The 17470-nt window shown below is 38.1% G+C and overlaps 1 protein-coding gene across 1 annotated transcript; it reads right to left on the minus strand.

Moving 5' to 3' along the window:
- Positions 1-7909: 7909 nt before the first annotated feature.
- On the minus strand, positions 7910-10572 carry LOC111038010. The gene is made up of 2 exons (XM_022320924.1): positions 9086-10572; positions 7910-7941 (listed from the first exon to the last, which is right to left on the minus strand). The coding sequence occupies exons 1-2, from the start codon at positions 10428-10430 to the stop codon at positions 7910-7912; spliced, it is 1377 nt and encodes a 458-aa protein (XP_022176616.1). The 5' UTR covers positions 10431-10572.
- Between the last annotated feature and the right edge of the window lie 6898 nt (positions 10573-17470).

The raw sequence follows: 17470 nt of genomic DNA on the forward strand, positions 1-17470 counted from the left end.
TCTTAAGAGACAAGGAATCGGTTGTGGCGTAGTTCCACCTGTTCCAGACTCCTATAGTCAAAAACGTGAAAACTGCAAATATACTTTGACAATCCAAGGTCCGTTATGAACAATGGATTGTCAAGCGGCGCCTAGTATTGGACGGGTACCTATAATAGTGACTAAATGGATTGGTTTATTAGGAATATTTTATTTGAGTCCCTACCTTTAAATATGGGAAGAAGTGTAGGACGATTTTAATTAACGATCTCTAAGGCAGTGCAATGAATTTAAACAAGTTTCTTTTAATGGCGAAATAATGGGGAGAATAAACTAATATGAATTCATACCTGGTGTTAGAATAAACGCAATAATTTAATTGACTTCAAAAAAAGAAAGAAATTAAATCAAAACGAAATTCACGTTTTCTTGAGACAAGCTGCGTGGACGTGGTGTGCCTTGTTGATTGTGATGATGCACTGCGCGGCTATTGTTTGTGCGTAGCGCTTATATAGAGAAGCGATTGTTTTATCCCCACTCAATAGTCGTCGTGTTGCCATAAACTGGTTGCGTTTGCCACGTGAATCCGGCGTTCAAATGCCTTTGCCATCGGATACTGTCGTTGATCTTTGCATTTGATACCATATTTGCAAAGGTGTGTCTAGCTATGACATGTACTCCCATGGTGTTGTCATTTTCCTTAACTTACGTGACATTTTTTTTAGCAACAGTATTATCAACGGGCGTTGTAATATTGTGTGTATGTGGAGTGCGTGCCTTTATTGATATAGAATTGAAATGACTGTCATTATGTCTTCCGTGCATGTGCATAGATTCTTGTAAGTTGCCTTTTGATGAAGTTATACGTTATATACCTTGGTGGGGTACATATGTTCATTATATAATGCTTGGCCATTTGGCCTTTGACATGATATTGTATTGTTGCTCCGTATTATGTTGAGTGTTTCTGCCTGTGTATTAACTACTATTGGATTGAACACGTATTTGATATTATTCAAGGGGCCTTTGAGTGAGCACGTGCAATGTTGGTGACGTTACTACGTGTTGTTGCTCGATATTTTGTTATTGATTAAATATGTCCATACGGAGACTGAAGGCGTTCACTGTGAACGGTAAATGATATGATTTGATAGGCCTTTGAGTGGGTCATAACGCGCTGTAGTGTGATGTACTACTTTGCTTGGGATTGTGTAGTGTATTGTTGTCTGTACAAAGATTGACATTGAATTGAATTTTTACTCGATATGATTTGGCGGGCCTTTGAGTGAGCATGTGGAGTGTTGATTACGCAATAGCATGTCGTTGCTCGATATCTTATTGTTGCTTAATATCGTTCAGACAAACACCGAAGTTGTTTACCAGAAACGATGATTGATATGATTTGATAGGCCTTTGAGTAGGTCCTAACGCGCTTTAGTTTGATGTGCTATTTTGTTCGGGTTTGTGTAGTATATTCTTGTTTGTACGAAGATTAACATTAAATTGAATATTCACTCGACATGATTTGGCGGGCCTTTGAGTGAGCATGTGGAACATTGATTACGCAATAACATGTTGTTGCTCGATCGTTTATGCGGGAACCGAAGGTGTTTACCAGAAACGGTAATTAATATGATTTGATAGGCTTTTGAGTGAGTCATAACGTGTTGTTGTTGTTTGATATCTTATCAGCGATTAATTTCATTTATGCCCAGATATGGATATATTTTTAATGAGCGTCTGTCTGGGAATTTTAATGGCTTCCTGTTGTTTTTCGATTATATGATGATTTGTTCATTTTAAAATACCGAATAACAGTTTTAATGCGTAGTATTTTAATTGCGTTTATCTTTTTTTTTTATTTTTTTTTTTTACACCAGAATATGTTTTCACCTAGCCTTTTCGCCCCATACGTTTATTATAATATAAATTACAAATTATGAATTATAAAGCATATTATTTATATATTACATATTTTTTTTTTACAATTCTTCAACAATTTTTTGTAATACATAAAATAAAAAACTAATATAAATAATTTATTTTAAATATAAGTTGTTATTATTATATCATTACTTAATAGTTTTTGCTTATTATTATCGGAAGGGTGTCCCGTCAAATTATTGCGACAATATTGTCGTGGTAATAATATCGCGGAAATAACGTCATGGTTCATTTCATAGCGCATCAATAATCTCGAGCGTCATTATCAGGGTCGGGATTTTATAGCACTTAAAATTGCATATATATGCGCTATAATATGACCTTAACTATCGCTGAATATGCGTTAAAAATATGCAATAAAAACAACAAAATATGAAAAAAAGGAAATGTATTAATTAATCAATTATCACTTACAAATTAGAAATTATTAGGTATATGTATAGTTTAGTCACTCTGGTCAGAATCTTGAAGGGCTGTAAAAAAAATTACCCAATTAATTATTTTCAAAAATTTTAAATAAAAGTAAGCGATTTAAAATGTTTACCTTGAGTATTACATTTAATTAATTAATTAATTAATTCAATATTTTTACCACGACAATATTGCCGCGATATTTTGACGTGTATCCGAAAAGTATAAATAGTAATGAATTATAAAATAAATTCAAATGTATATGTATAGGTATGTAAGGGATCGAGGTAACTATTGATGTCTGTTGTAGCAGTAACATGCGTGTTAGCAACGTCCTGATACTCCAGCTGGTAATTGTTAAGAGTTTTTTGTGATCTTTGTACTGAGAAGTGCCTAACAAGTGCGCTCAAGGATCGGTGTCGGTTTTGAGTTGGTCCTATAAAAGGGTCGCTATAATTAAGGTCCCCATAAGGGCAGTTTTAAGTTAGGATTGTACTACTACGGATCAAGGTAGGAGTAACATTTATTATCATATTACTACATTCTTATCGGTTCACGGTCAGCCAAAGTTCAGCTCGCTAGCGGTGGTCGTCGCTATCGCAGAACTCGGTATCGCGAACTCGGGCGGACGCCAAACAAATAGCATACGGAATTACACGGGCTACCTAAACGCTATATGACACACAGGGTGATACACAGCTAATAAATACTGAGCCGCAGAAGTATGAATTACGACAATCACGATGACCATGATAACGGCATGGAAACTGTATCTGGTGTTTTGGATGTCGGGAAGATTGGATCCCCCAACGGACGGACCGACAAACTGTGTACCGAAGGTGACAAAATACCAGTGATGGGTTTTAAACGAAAGGTTGCCATAGAATCACATACCTCCACAGTGGAGGACAGCGAGAACCAGATAGAGGGGGGACTGGCGTATATCAAATCTCGCTGAAATCAGCAATGAACGAAGCAAGACTAGGGGGAGAAAAATCAGAGTCCAACCGACTCATTAAAATGTTATAAGATATTTATGACATCGTGGCTCCGATGTTAACAAAAAAGGGGAAATTGAGGTCATCATTTCTTGCCCCAGTTATGAAATCGAGAGACGCCTTGGCGACCGGCCCAGTGGTCAGGGACCTTGACAGGCCGGAGATGGTTGATGTTGGAAAGGACACCATATACTAACCTATAACTAGTGGGAAAGCGAACGGGAGCGCCGGAAGGAAGAGTCAACAAGACGTCACTCACGCAAGGCAGGTGCTCGTGAGCCGCCAAAAATGACTAGGCGAAGGGTGGAAGGAAGTTTTTGGTAGGAAATCAACCGCAGCACCTCCCAGTGGAAGAACGGTGGGCCAACACATACCTCTGATGACAAGGGCCAAGTACAGGGCTAAGGCCCCGGCTGTTTTAGTTAAGTTAGCGGTTGGCTCGTCACCGTTCACGCAATTAGGCAGAACAGCGAGCTAAACTTGGTGGAGCTCAGGTAAACGACATGCGTAAACCAGGGATGGTCATTTGCTAGTCTTGCTAGTCAAAGGTGCTGGATTCGTAGAAGCAGCACAGAAGTTGTCGTCGGCCATTGCTACCAGGCTGGGTGACACCGTCGGAAGAGTATCACAGCTTAGCCAGTATACTGTTGTCGAGATGGTTGACCTCGATGCAGTGACACTGAGGATGAGGTCCTATCGGCACTGCGGGCGGAAATACCAGGATCTTAAGACAACCAAGCTGCCATTTACGAACGGCAGGCTATGGAGATCGGTTATTGTCCCACCAGGTTCGACCAAGCACATTTCTACTGCCAGAATGACTGGCTCTAGTATAAGCCGTGTACCGATTGAATGGACAATGTGCCGTGTCCGCCCTAAGCGTCCTCAACCTAAAAAGTGCTTCCGATGCCTCGGTTTTGGACATCAGAGTGGTAACTGCTCTAGGCCCGACCTATCGTCAAATTGCAGACGCTGTGAAGAACCAGGACACGAACTGAAACTATGTTTGGCGGATAAAGACCGACGTGTAGCGTGTGAGAGAGCGCCAGCTTAGGCGTTACGAACATAAGCAAGATTCAGGTATGTGCAAAACCAGGAAGAAGGCAATCATGAAACTAACCGGACAAAATCCACAAACGCAGCTTCGGCAGGTAGGCAGCGGAGATAGAGTAAGCATGCTGCAATGATTCGCTGCCTACAGATCAAACTTCAACGGAGTTCCACAGCTCAGAGATTACTCCAACAGACTTCCGCTGCTACTGGCGCCCAAATTCTCCTAGTATCAACGGAACTGAAGCCTGACTCATGACGACCGATGGGTAGCCTGCATCAACAGAACCTGTGTAGTAGTTCTCACGGCCACCGCTGACCTTGCGCCTGACTCGATCGGGACGGGCCGCGGCTTCGCCTGGATGCAGTCATGGGGCATTAGGATATATAGCTGCTACATCTCCCGGAACGACACGGATACTAACTTCACCAACTTCTCGGGGGACGTCGAGCGGTCTGTTCACTCGGCAGACCCATACTGGTTGGTTATTATCGGAGGCGACTTTAATGCCTAGTCCCAGAAATGTGGCTCAGTGCGGAACGATGCTAGAGGTGACCAACTAGCTGACCAGGCTGCCAGCTTGGACCTGATTATCAGTAACGTCGACACCAAGCCTATTTACAGTAGAATAAATGCCGAATCGGTAATCGACGTCACGTTCCACCGCTGCCAACCTCACCTCACACTCACTCACTGGAGAGTCATAGGCGAAGTTGAATCGGCGAGTGATCACAGATATATCCAGTCCCTGTTAGTACGGACTCTTGATCAGGACGATCCCTCGGAACGCCTCAAGGGTTGGGCCTACAGACGGCTCAATATAGACGCACTAACTTCACACCTGGCAACAGTGCCTCTGCCCGCTACCGACGAAAATACGCCCACCGATCAAGCCGCTGAGCAGCTCATTTCATACTTGATATCTGCTTGTGACGCGTGCATGTCGCCTAGGGCTCCACTGCCACCCAGCATAAGGCAAGCTTACTGGAAGAACCAAGAAATTTCCGCGCTACGCGACGAGTACTGTCGACTGTGATGGAACTACCACATTGCAGCTCGAAGGCAAGAGTCACCTGAACAACTGGTTGTTCACCGAACCACATACGCGGACAAGATAAAAGAATTGCGGCAGACAATAAGATCCTCCTAGGCTAAATGCTTTTCCAACCTGTGCAGATCCGTGGAGTCTTCCCTACAAAGTCGTCACCAAACGCATCGGTCGTCGACGTCCAGGAATTGAGAAGCCCGTGGCATGGAATCGGAGATTGGTGATCATCTCTTCACGAACCCCTCAGTGACAGACTGGGGGGGGGGGGGCACTCGAGCCTCACCCACCAGACCCACCGTCGCATAGACGAAACCGTTGAAGACTTCGCCCTGGCCGAACTCGCCCAAGCCTGAAAAAGACTTCCCTCCGGTAAGGCAACTGGCCCTGATGGTATCCTCAAGGAGGTCTTAGCCAAGGTATTCTCCTGGAAGCCAAACACCCTATTCAGTGTCTGCAACAACTGCCTGGCCAACACAACCTTTCCTTCCCGATGGAAGGAATCCAGACTGGCGGTACTGCACAAAGGCCCCGTCAAGTCTACAACCGAACCGTGCAGGTATTGGCCGCTGTGTATGCTTGATTCCTCAGGGAAGCTCTTAGAGCGGCTAATCCTGACCTAGTAAAGGGGGGTTAGCCCAAACTCGGCGGTTCCGCGAAGCTACCAAGGTGTGACCTGGTAGTGAGGCCGGCGGACAAGGCGACCTACGCGGCGCTGAAGACGTTGGAGGCGGAGGGTAAGGTAGTGAAGGAGAAAAGCGCGAGGTGGCCGACCGTCCTTATCAATAACGTGGATAGGGAACTCGAGAGGACAGGCTCTCGGGTCAGATCGTAGAGCAGAACTCGGAGCTAGGTTTGGACTGAGAGACCGAGGTCCCCCTCTTCATGAAGTTGCCCAAAACGGGTGAGCTTGTGTGGTGGGTCTGATCCGTTAGACCAAGCACCTTCAAGACTCTTGTAGGAGAAAGCCTATTCATCGGGTTGTCAAAGTGCAAGGTCAAGGAGTACCTGGACGTTGTCAGGTACTACAAGTGCCAGCGCTTAGGACACAGGGCTTCGAGGGGTTCGAAAACCGTGGACACTTGCTGGCGCTGCGCGGCCAAGGGCCATAAGGCAACTGACTGCATGAGCGTGCCAGTCAAGAGCGCCAACAGCGGCCTGGTGGCTCAGTCGGGGCACGCAGGGTGTTCGGCTCTCCATAAGGTGACCATGACGGTTGCCCGTAAGACAGATTTCTGTTCGAAATGAGCTCGTCGACCTACTGTGTATTCCAACTGAACATGAAAGGGAACAATTTCATTGCGGATCAGATCCTGGAATATAGCAGGGCTAATGGGGTTGAGGTACCTATGTTTCAGGAAGTACCGATCTCGGGTGAAAGATTGATTGGGTTCGACTATGGCGCCATGAGAATGGTTCTCAGCTGTAGGGATGGTAGTGCAGGGGCGGCCATAGTTATTCTAAATCAGGACATCGAGGTGGACGCCCTGCAGGGGCTCAGAGATAGGTTCTGCGCCGTGGCCAGCCTCAGGAAGAGGTATGGACAGGCGGTTTGTTTGTCTTCGTGTCAGCGTACTTCAAGTACAGCATCCCGACGCGCATCTTTAAAGATAGGTTAGGTGCTCTGCTTGATAGGATCAACCAGGACGCGTATTAACAATACCTACTCGAAACTAGCCACGATAGTAAATCTGCGCTTCTGATCGGCCTATTTGAATTTCGCGCCAGATTATTATTATTATTACTATTTACTGCTGATAACTGTCGCATGTATATTAAATTAATAATCGTAAATACAATAAGTATTCAAATATTTAATATTTATAAGTACCTACGTGCCTACATTTTTACAGGCTTTTTTTAACCAATTTTGTTTACATATTAGTAGTCAAGGTTAAAATACAATTTTTATTGTTTGAATTTTTTTTATTTCAAAACAACTCTACAATATCCCAACTCTCTATGCAGGAATGAGTTAAAACAAATCGCTCTCTTTCACATTACAGACTGCAAGTTGCGATCCACCGAATTGAGTATATGCTTATAGATATAGCAATTATAATTATATTATTATAGCAATTATAATTATATAATCATATTTAACTTTTTATAAATATTGAATCGTAAACACTCACATTTTACATGACGTGTACAATGCACAATATATTTACTCAAATAATACTATACCTTAAATTAATATTAATTTTTAAGGTATATCCACACAGAATAGATCTATTCTATAGTTTACTTGCAAAAAGAAAAAAACAGACTTGTATGAAAGGTTAGACTTCATGAATGTATGAACTATTTTTCAATAACAAAAAATTACTTGGTTACATGAAAGAGAAGTATAGTTTGTTATAGTTAATGGAAGTTTTTGAATATGATTGCTAGTTTAGATGGTGTTTATTATAATATCCTACCATAAAATAGATCAATATATCTATTTAAAAAAATATTTGGTCAACAACTACATAATATTTATAGATTACTATTTACAGACAATAGATACTCTAAATAATTAAAAACATATAATTGTAATAACAGCTTAAAAAAATGTAATTATTATTAATAGTATCACAATGTACTCAATGTAGTCTAATTGACAATGTATATTGATGAAAATACTGAAAAAGCATATTTTATGTAGAGCAGAAATTACGCAACCAGGACGTCGTGATAGGTGCCGATGTGAACGCGCATTCACCGCTATGGTTCGGTAGGCTGGGTAACAACTCGGGTTCAGCCCGGGGGACCCACGTCAAATCCCTCATCGTGGAGAAACACTTGACGGTGCACAACCAGCCAGGTCACCTCGACGCGCACGAGAGACCGGGTATGGGAACATCGAATATATATGTATATCAGTAATATAGATGGGGTCGGGGGATCCCTTTGAACTCCGTTTCTGAGTGGGAAATGCTCGATGTTACCGACAGCGACCACAGGACCATCAGATTCAAGATCTGCACCGGATCAGGGTTGGAAGGACCCGCGGTTGGGATAAGTCGCTTCAATACTAGGAAAGCAGATTGGGACAGGTTTAGGTGGGTTCTGGTCCAGAAGGTCATCGGTGACCCTGAAACCATGGTGGGCAGTTGCGGATAGGTAGAGGCGGCGATTGTAAACTGCGCCCAACGTACAGGTAAACACGAAATCATACATGTAAACTGCGCCCGAGTTCTTATCGTGTGTAAAAAGGTGATATGTAAACTGCGCTCGAGTTTTATCAAATGTAAAAAGGTGACATATGTTACATAATATGTAAACTGCGCCCGGCTAAACTTTTAAAAATTGAATAGCTATATTTTTGCCAAATTAAACAAAATTACAGAATTGCTTGTCTAAAATTACAATCTTTAATATATTTAATTCATTACATCCATTATATAGCATCAATAATTAATAGAATAAAATTAAAAATTAAAAAATATATAATCTTAAAAAGTACAATTAGGACAAAAAAAACATATTGTTGATACATATTCATCAATTGGAGTTTGAGAATAAAATTAAAAATTAAAAAATATATAATCTTAAAAAGTACAATATTAGGACAAAAAAAACATATTGTTGATACATATTCATCAATTGGAGTTTGACCACTATTATATTTATTAATTAAATGTTGTAACGTTTTTCGTTTATTTTTTGTCTTAGAATTTTGGTATTTAAAGGGTACATTTATACTATTTAGTTTAATATATGTTTCTATTTGAACTTCATTTAACTTTTCTAAGAACATGAAAATATTTGGATGAGTAGTATAAAAGCTAGAATTAAAGTGAGAATGAAATGACTCGCATGCATTAGTGGTTAAAGTTGGCTCTGCTGATGCTTGAGCCCATATTTCAGGTGAATACTGAGCTTCTTCACTTATATATACATCTACCAAATAATCTGCAAATCGAGTTACTCTCTCGTCGTCAGGCTTTGATTCCATTAAATAATTTACAAAATACTCTGATACACTTCCTGGGCTTAGAAATGGTAAACCATAGCATTTCACTAACCACCTTCTAATATCGCTGTTTTTATCTTTATAGTCATTACTCAAACCATTTTGTTGGATACATCTATTCCAGGACTGTATTAAATGAAATCGACATCCATGTATCGTTATCTGAGGCCAAACAGTTTTACATGCAAAATGAATAGCTTTCTCGAAATCTATTACAACATCGGATGGTGAAATAGTTATATTGTTTTGGAAACTATATTCACAAATAGATTTTAAGCAATTAGTGTATGATATTGTACTTTTATCGGAGAGTAAACATATAACGAGTGGTATATAATAACCGTTGATAAAACCATGTATTGTAAACATTTGTGTAAAGTATTTAGGGCAGTATGAAAACGTACCATCCATGTACAACCATTTTGATAACGCAAGAGCTTTTAAATTAGAAATGCAACTGAAAACAACATATTTCAACTCCTTGTTGTTTATTAATAAAAATAACTCATCTCTATTTGTTTGAACACCGCGTTCGTCAAGAATTAATTGAACTTCTTCGATTGATTTAGGGAATGGAGGCAATGTCTTTCTTCTAGCATTATATATATTTCTTTTTATATTACGTACATCACTTACTTGCAAATGTTCCGTTAGTGGCAAATTTTTAATAGCGTTACAAAATATTTTACTTGGTTTGGTACATATATCTTCAGTTGCCTTGCGTTTTACAATACCAGTCACGAATTGTTTTTGGAGGTTTTGATCACTTAAAGATTTATGGTTATGGTTTAAATTTTGTTCAGTGATTATTTCGTCATCACCTACCGTTTTTAAAAATGCTGTGCAAGTTTTAACTGTACATCGCCACTTATCCTCACCCGAACTCAGAGGCCGATTAGTTTTCCGAAATTTAAATTTTTCAATTATTTTCAAGCTTTTTTCGCGCTGCGAAACGAATTGTTCAGCCATCGTGACTTCACTGATTAAACTGAATACGATATGTACTAAGTAGCCCCATGCCGGATGTAGTGATTGATCCATCAGTAGATACCGTATTACTGCAATAACTATTCGATAACGTGTTGGTATTTTTAGACAACACTATAATTTCTGTGATATAATTGCAAAAGTACACAATCATAGTGACTTTAATAATTCAAAAGTTTTATATATTTTACAAACGGCGCGCAGCTGAATTTGTAAGTACCTTTTAACATAGATAGAAATTTGGGCGCAGTTTACATTATACCTTTTTAATATGGATAACAATTCGGGCGCAGTTTACATTATACCTTTTTAACATAGATACAAATTCGGGCGCAGCTTACAAAAAAAAAGGTCATTTGGGCGCAGTTTACGTATGCCCGGTAGAGGAGTCTCTGGCGCGTCTCTGGAGGCCTCCATCCCTTCCCGTAAGTCCATTACCACCCTGGTGGGACATTGCACTCGAGGAGTCCAAGAGGCATCTCAATAACTTCAGGCGTGCCAATGACTATAAAGTCACGGATAGGGATCAATTCAGAGTGCTCAGGAAAGAGCACCTGAAAAAGATTAGGAGGGCCAAGATGGAGTGGTGGAGGAAGTTCGATACCCCCATCCACTCAGATATCTGGGGCCCGGTCTACCATTGGGCTAGGAATTTATCTTCGAAGAGTAGGATTCCCAACGCTGTGCTCCACGAGGATGGTACCTTCACGGTAACCGATTTGGAGACGGCTGAGTGTTTTCTAGAGAGTCTCATCCCCAGGGACAGGACACTCCCGTCTTTGACAGAGAGTGTGTAGGAAGAGTGAGACGAGAGGGCTCAGAGGCCGAGGTGAAGAGGGCTGTCTGGAGGATGGCCCCTAACAAAGCTCCGGGACTGGATGGGATCACAGCTGGGGTGTTATAGGTACGCCGCTAACCAACGTCTTGCGAGAGTATCTCAAGAAGTTGGAATTTCTGAACTGTTGGAAAACAGCTGAGGTCGTGATTATCAGGAAGGAGGGGGGATAAGGACCCGGGTCTTCCTAAGTCATACATACAGACCAGTTAGTCTGCTTACGGCACCATCACGGTGATTTCAACGCCAACGGCTTGAAGATCAGAAGCGATGCCCCGTAAGGTTGAGGAGCCTACCTCGGCTGAAACGTGGTGGTTGTGGCACCAGCGTTAGATAGTACAACAAACCACTGTACCTAGTGGGAGGTCTGGTACCCAGGTGGCACTTAATTGAGTCATCCTGGACCTCAAGAAACGTACGGGTCCTCAGGCCCGGTGTAGGTGTTCCACAGAAGACCCTAGCCCGGCGGCGGTACACAGTCGTCGCATTAGTTCCACCCTCAGGTGTAAGTAGCGCTCAGAGCTAAGGCACAAACGAGTGATGGTAGGCGCGAGCCAAAACCCAGAGACTCCTGCCACGATGGAAAAGGAGACAGGCACGTGAATTCAAGGGCGACGGACACCGGTCGGTCCGAGGTCAGGAAGAGGTCCAGGAAATACATAATTATAATATATAATTTTTGAAAATGTATGAACGGGAGGTAAGTTGGGGAGCCGTTCCTATGTTTGATATTAATAAACGATGGCGGCGCCGCGGAAGGTCTTCCCGCTGAGTCGTCGGTTAAAAACTGAAAAAAAAGGTATGCATAGGTATAGGTAATTGATGACATACATAATTCATACAATATAAAACATTTTTCAACGTTAGTATTCAGTATAGTTCAATTTAGTGAAAGAAAAAGAGAGAGTAAAAATATGAGTAGAAACAGCGAAAAAATATGTATACACGTTTTAGTCTTTAAATATTTTATACCAGCTGTGTTCTAACTATGTGAAACTGCAGTGAAATATTTTGGGATTCGAAAAGATTCGATACGATTACGTTTATGATCGTAATCAGTATACCCACAAAATACTAAACCTATTATTCTATTTTATGATGTATAGTTGAACACTAAGTTAACGGTTTTTTCGGTATACTGGTTTGGCTCAAATACTGCTGAAACAGTATACCTTATACCGGTACATAGGTACCGTAATACTTGTGCATACCGGAAAACCAGTGCATATCGAAAACCCGTAATACGGAGGGGGGGGGGTGACTGTTTTTGTTATACCGGTTTTTGTTGAAATGAATATCAATAATAAAATAAATAAATATTGCTCAAAATGTCGATAAGAAGGACTTCTCACTGATCCGTAATAACTTAAATCGTGATTTTAAAAAGTATCACTATTAATAAATATACATTATGGTATATTTAATCAATGGTGTTACGGCTGAGACACGATTGAGCATAAAACACCTTTTTTGCGACACGATTCAGCAAAATTGTCGGCGTATCAAAAGAAATTGAAATACAAAAGAAAACCCGAACGATCGAGCATAAAAAGCATTGCAACTTTACCATTTTAAATTTTGAACTGTATTATACAAAAATATTTTTTAAATAATTATAATAATTCCATTAACAACATGTCAAAAAAATAACATGAGTGCAGGCGTGCAGCATATTATTCAATAATATAGTCACACCTTTATATGTATAATTCTACTGTAAGTGTGTATATCACTGAACTCCTTCTAAACGGCTGGACCGATTTGAATGAATTTTTTTGTATGAGTTTGGGTGACACCCTGAATGGTTTAGATTCACAATTGGACCCGATAGGTCCGACCCGAAGAGTAGTTCAAACAGAGATTTTAAGATTTACGAAGGAAATATATTAGTTTTTATACGGGCGCTATTGATTATAGGAGAAATATAAATATATTTAGTAAAAATTGGTATTTTTTTTGTTTATTGGTTGCCTGCAGTGGTTCATAGGGCAGAACAGGCTTATGCATGCATACAATTGAATTTTAGGACATTGCCTACCAAGGTGGCTGAGCTACACTTAGAGCCGCTCATCGGCGTGTCCGCAATCAAAATAAAAATAAAACATATTATTTGTATAAAGTACTCATCAAGCGGGATCCTCAATACACAGCAGGTAGGCATAATACAGAGCTCGCATTATCATCATCGAGTCTCATATAAAGTAGGAATTTTTAACGAGCAACAAAGTGCACGGGATCAACTAGTAGTATATAGATCTGTTTGATAATAATAATGATAAAATATTTATACTTTCTGGTTACCGCATATCGTGAAATTGAAATTTATAATAATAAATTATACAAATTGATATGGATTGGTATTTGTTTCCAAGTTTTCTTAAATATATTTATATAGAGAAACCGTAGTACCACTGGGTATCGAAAACAATAATCTCAAAACAATTAAAATTAACTTTCACGAACATATGGACTCCTGTAGGCTGTAAGTCGTATTATTAAAATTAAAAAATTAAAAAATTGTAGAAATCAAGCAAATTATTATTGTATGCAGTTTCAGTTTTTTAGTGTATATTTGGAAACAATATGCACCAGCTACAAACCCCATAAACCAAACGCCTTTTCTTCGTTGTTCAGGGGACACTCCGTAATGTTTGTATTAAGTTCACTTGCGAACTTTTAACGTCAGTAAAGCAATTTCGTACGAAATTATATCATTTTTCAATTATTTTCGTGACACATTATGACGAACATAAATAATAATAGTTTAATGATTTGTGTATTTTTTTTTTTTTGAAAATTTAATTTTTGTTAAAATCAAATTAATTTTAGTTTGGAAATAACTTGAGAAAAATCAGTAGTAAATGTGTAACGGAGAATATTATACAACGGATATCAAAAATGTGCAATCGGTATACTTATATAGTAACCTCTCACATAGTAACATTATTCAAAAGCAATTTACTATATAAATTCTCATCGGAGCAATAAATTTATTGATTTAAAAATGATATTCGTTTTTGTAATAAATATTTTTGAGCTTATTTATCATTGAATTGTTTCGCATTCGTCAACACACCATCTATATTACATCTATTATCAAATACCTAGATTCCAGGCACATCGTTGTTTTTTTTCATCATCATCTGGGTAAATAACGTGTTTGCATGTAAAACAAGTTGCTATATTCTTTTTCAACAGATATACGTATTACAATCGTTGTTACTAAATATGTTAATATTTTCTAATATCAGTGCTATACCAGTAGCTATTGCTGTGCCAAATTGATGACTTGCAAATATTTGCTATAACCATTATAGCTTTCGTTTAAAATCTACTCCGAAGTATTAAAGGGACTAGCGAATTATCGTAAATAAAAAAATATCTCTTGACGAGATATCAATGATGACGAAATCGGATTTAGCTGGGTATAGCACTTTCAAAACTTTGAAGCACGTATCTCAGACATAAATCACTCGCAAATTCCGGGACCAGACTAGCAAATGTTAGCGAATTGAAATAAAGCTTTTGACACCAAGTTAGACGAAATCGGGTGAAGTCGGCCCGACTTCCTGTGATATTTGTGAAAATCACACGCAAATTATACTCGCAAATTCTAACGATTTACCATCAAAATATTGATATAATTTTTAGATTGATATGTTCATGTCAGTGGGCAAAGTTGGTAATAACTAGGGATGGGCCGATACTAGAACCGATACTAGATATCAGTTTTATCGGTATCGGTTTTTTTTCAAAACCGATATTTCAACCGATACCAAAAAAAAAAAAACCCATCGATCAGCAATCAGCATAGTATTGATAGTATCATAATTCACAAATGCACAGGTTAGGTTATTAATAATCAAATACTATAGATTATTTTATAATAATCAATGTTTTCACTTTTCTAGGTAATATTATTTGTGTTATCGGGTATCGGTTTTATTATATATCGGTTTTATGGTGTTATCGGCTCATGTTTTTTTTTGTCAAAAATGTTGTTTTAACATTTCCATATATTATCGGGTATCGGTTTTATTATATATCGGTTTTATGGTGTTATCGGCTCATGTTTTTTTTTGTCAAAAATGTTGTTTTAACATTTCCATATATTATCGGGTATCGGTTTTATATCGGCAGCATATATCGGAATATCGGATATCGGTAATAAGTGGTATCGGCCCATCCCTAGTAATAACACGTCGCGGGTAACCTAGATGCAGCGCATACGAATTGCGTCCCTAAATGATATTTTGTCCGAGTTGCGTCCGTGGTTTTATCACGACACAGCCGAGTTGCGTCCGCGGTTTTTTCACGACATATCCGAGTTGCGTCCGCGGTTTAATAGGGGTATTTTTTATCGGGCCATGGGTTTTTCAGCAACTGAGAATATTGTTTGGTGATAAACTCGTAGATAATCTCGATTATCGATATCTTATCTGTAAGTATCACCTTAAATTTATTGTTGGAAATTAATTTTGTTCGTGTTAGCATTAGTCTTACTTCGATACTACATTTGTTCGACAAAACATTAGCGTTTTATACATTTTAATTTATTTTTATTAAATTTATATTTATAATTTAATATTAATTTAACTTTGCAATGGAAAATCTTAAAGTAGTTAAAATGACCAGTGAAAAAAATAAATTATTATATTGTGTTAATGGATACAAATTTGCTTTCCAAAAATTTTTAAATAATAATGTTCAGAGGTGGTCGTGTTCTAAACGTTTGTGCAAGTGTTATTTTAAAATGAACGAAAATAATGAAATAATTTTTAGTGCTTTAAATCATGAACATGATAAAGACGACGAAAACGTCTTAAATCGTCAAAAAATTGGTAATAAATTAAAGCGTAAAGCTCTAGATGACCCATGTGAAAAGCCATGCAAAATTTTACATCGGGAGTTGCGTAAAGGAGATGTAAGTACATTAACAACCACAGATATAAACCGTATAAGGAAAAATATTCATTATGCTCGGTCGAGCATTATTCCAAAATTGCCTACAGATTTAGAAGAGTTGCATTTGGCACTAACCAATTTAGGCGAAATAAAAACTAATAAAGACGAAATATTTTTATTAATAAATAACACTGAAAAAAATATTGTAGCATTTTCAACGACAACAAATTTAAAATTTTTAAGTGAGTGTAAAACTTTATATATCGATGGCACATTTAAAAGTTGCCCTAAGCTTTTCTATCAATTATTTATAATTCATGGTGCTAAAAATACTACTTATACTCCTTTAGTATTTTTTTTACTAACAGGCAAGACTATATCAATATATAAAGATGCGTTTTATAGTTTAATAGAAAAAATGAACGATTTGAATTTAAATTTTGCCCCCAATATAATTTATGCAGACTTTGAACAAGCAATACACTCTGCAGTTGTAGATATTTTTCCTGATGTCATACGCAAAGGTTGTAGATTTCATCTCGGACAATCAATCTGGAGAAAAATTCAAAGTCTTGGTCTATCTACAGTTTTTAAAAATAAATCTGAAATTGGAAAATTTTTGAAATTATTCTTTGGTCTTTCATTTTTAAAACCCGATGAGGTTAATAACTGTTTTTATGAAGACCTAATGGCTATAAAACCTAACGACGAAAGAGTTGATAATTTTTTGAATTATTTTGAAAAAAATTATATTTTGCTGGAAAGTAAATTTCAACCGTCATTATGGGCCGAGTTTTCAAACTCGTTAATGCGTACCACCAACGCATGTGAATCATTTCACTCAAAATTAAATAGCATGTTTTATTCGTCGTATCCCAATATTTTTCAATTTGTTGAAGTAGGTACTGAAAAATGTCCAAACAGATATTTATATTAAAATGCGAAGTTCAAATTTAAGTAATAAACGAAGAGAGGATGTGGAAAAAGAAGAATTTATTAAAAAAACTATGACTGAGTTTGAAAACAAAAATATAACACGTCTTGACTTTGTTCAAAAATTGGCAAATAAAAATTTACCGATGCATAAAATATGATACCTACATAAATATTTATATTACAATTTTTAGCTATATCATATTTTTTAAATCAACCAAACATTTTAAAACAATAAATAATTTATAATATGCAATTACAATTTTTAACCACCACACAGTTTATATTATTACAATTTTTAACCACACCATTTATATAAATGACAGTCCTCAGTCTGTAAAAGTGGGAAGGAAAATATGTATATTATTATGTGGATTATTAACCAATTAATAAATTATTAACCAGGACGCAACTCGGATAT

Source organism: Myzus persicae, unplaced genomic scaffold (genome assembly GCF_001856785.1).
Source record: "Myzus persicae strain clone G006 unplaced genomic scaffold, MPER_G0061.0, whole genome shotgun sequence".
NCBI classification, from domain to species: domain Eukaryota; kingdom Metazoa; phylum Arthropoda; class Insecta; order Hemiptera; family Aphididae; genus Myzus; species Myzus persicae.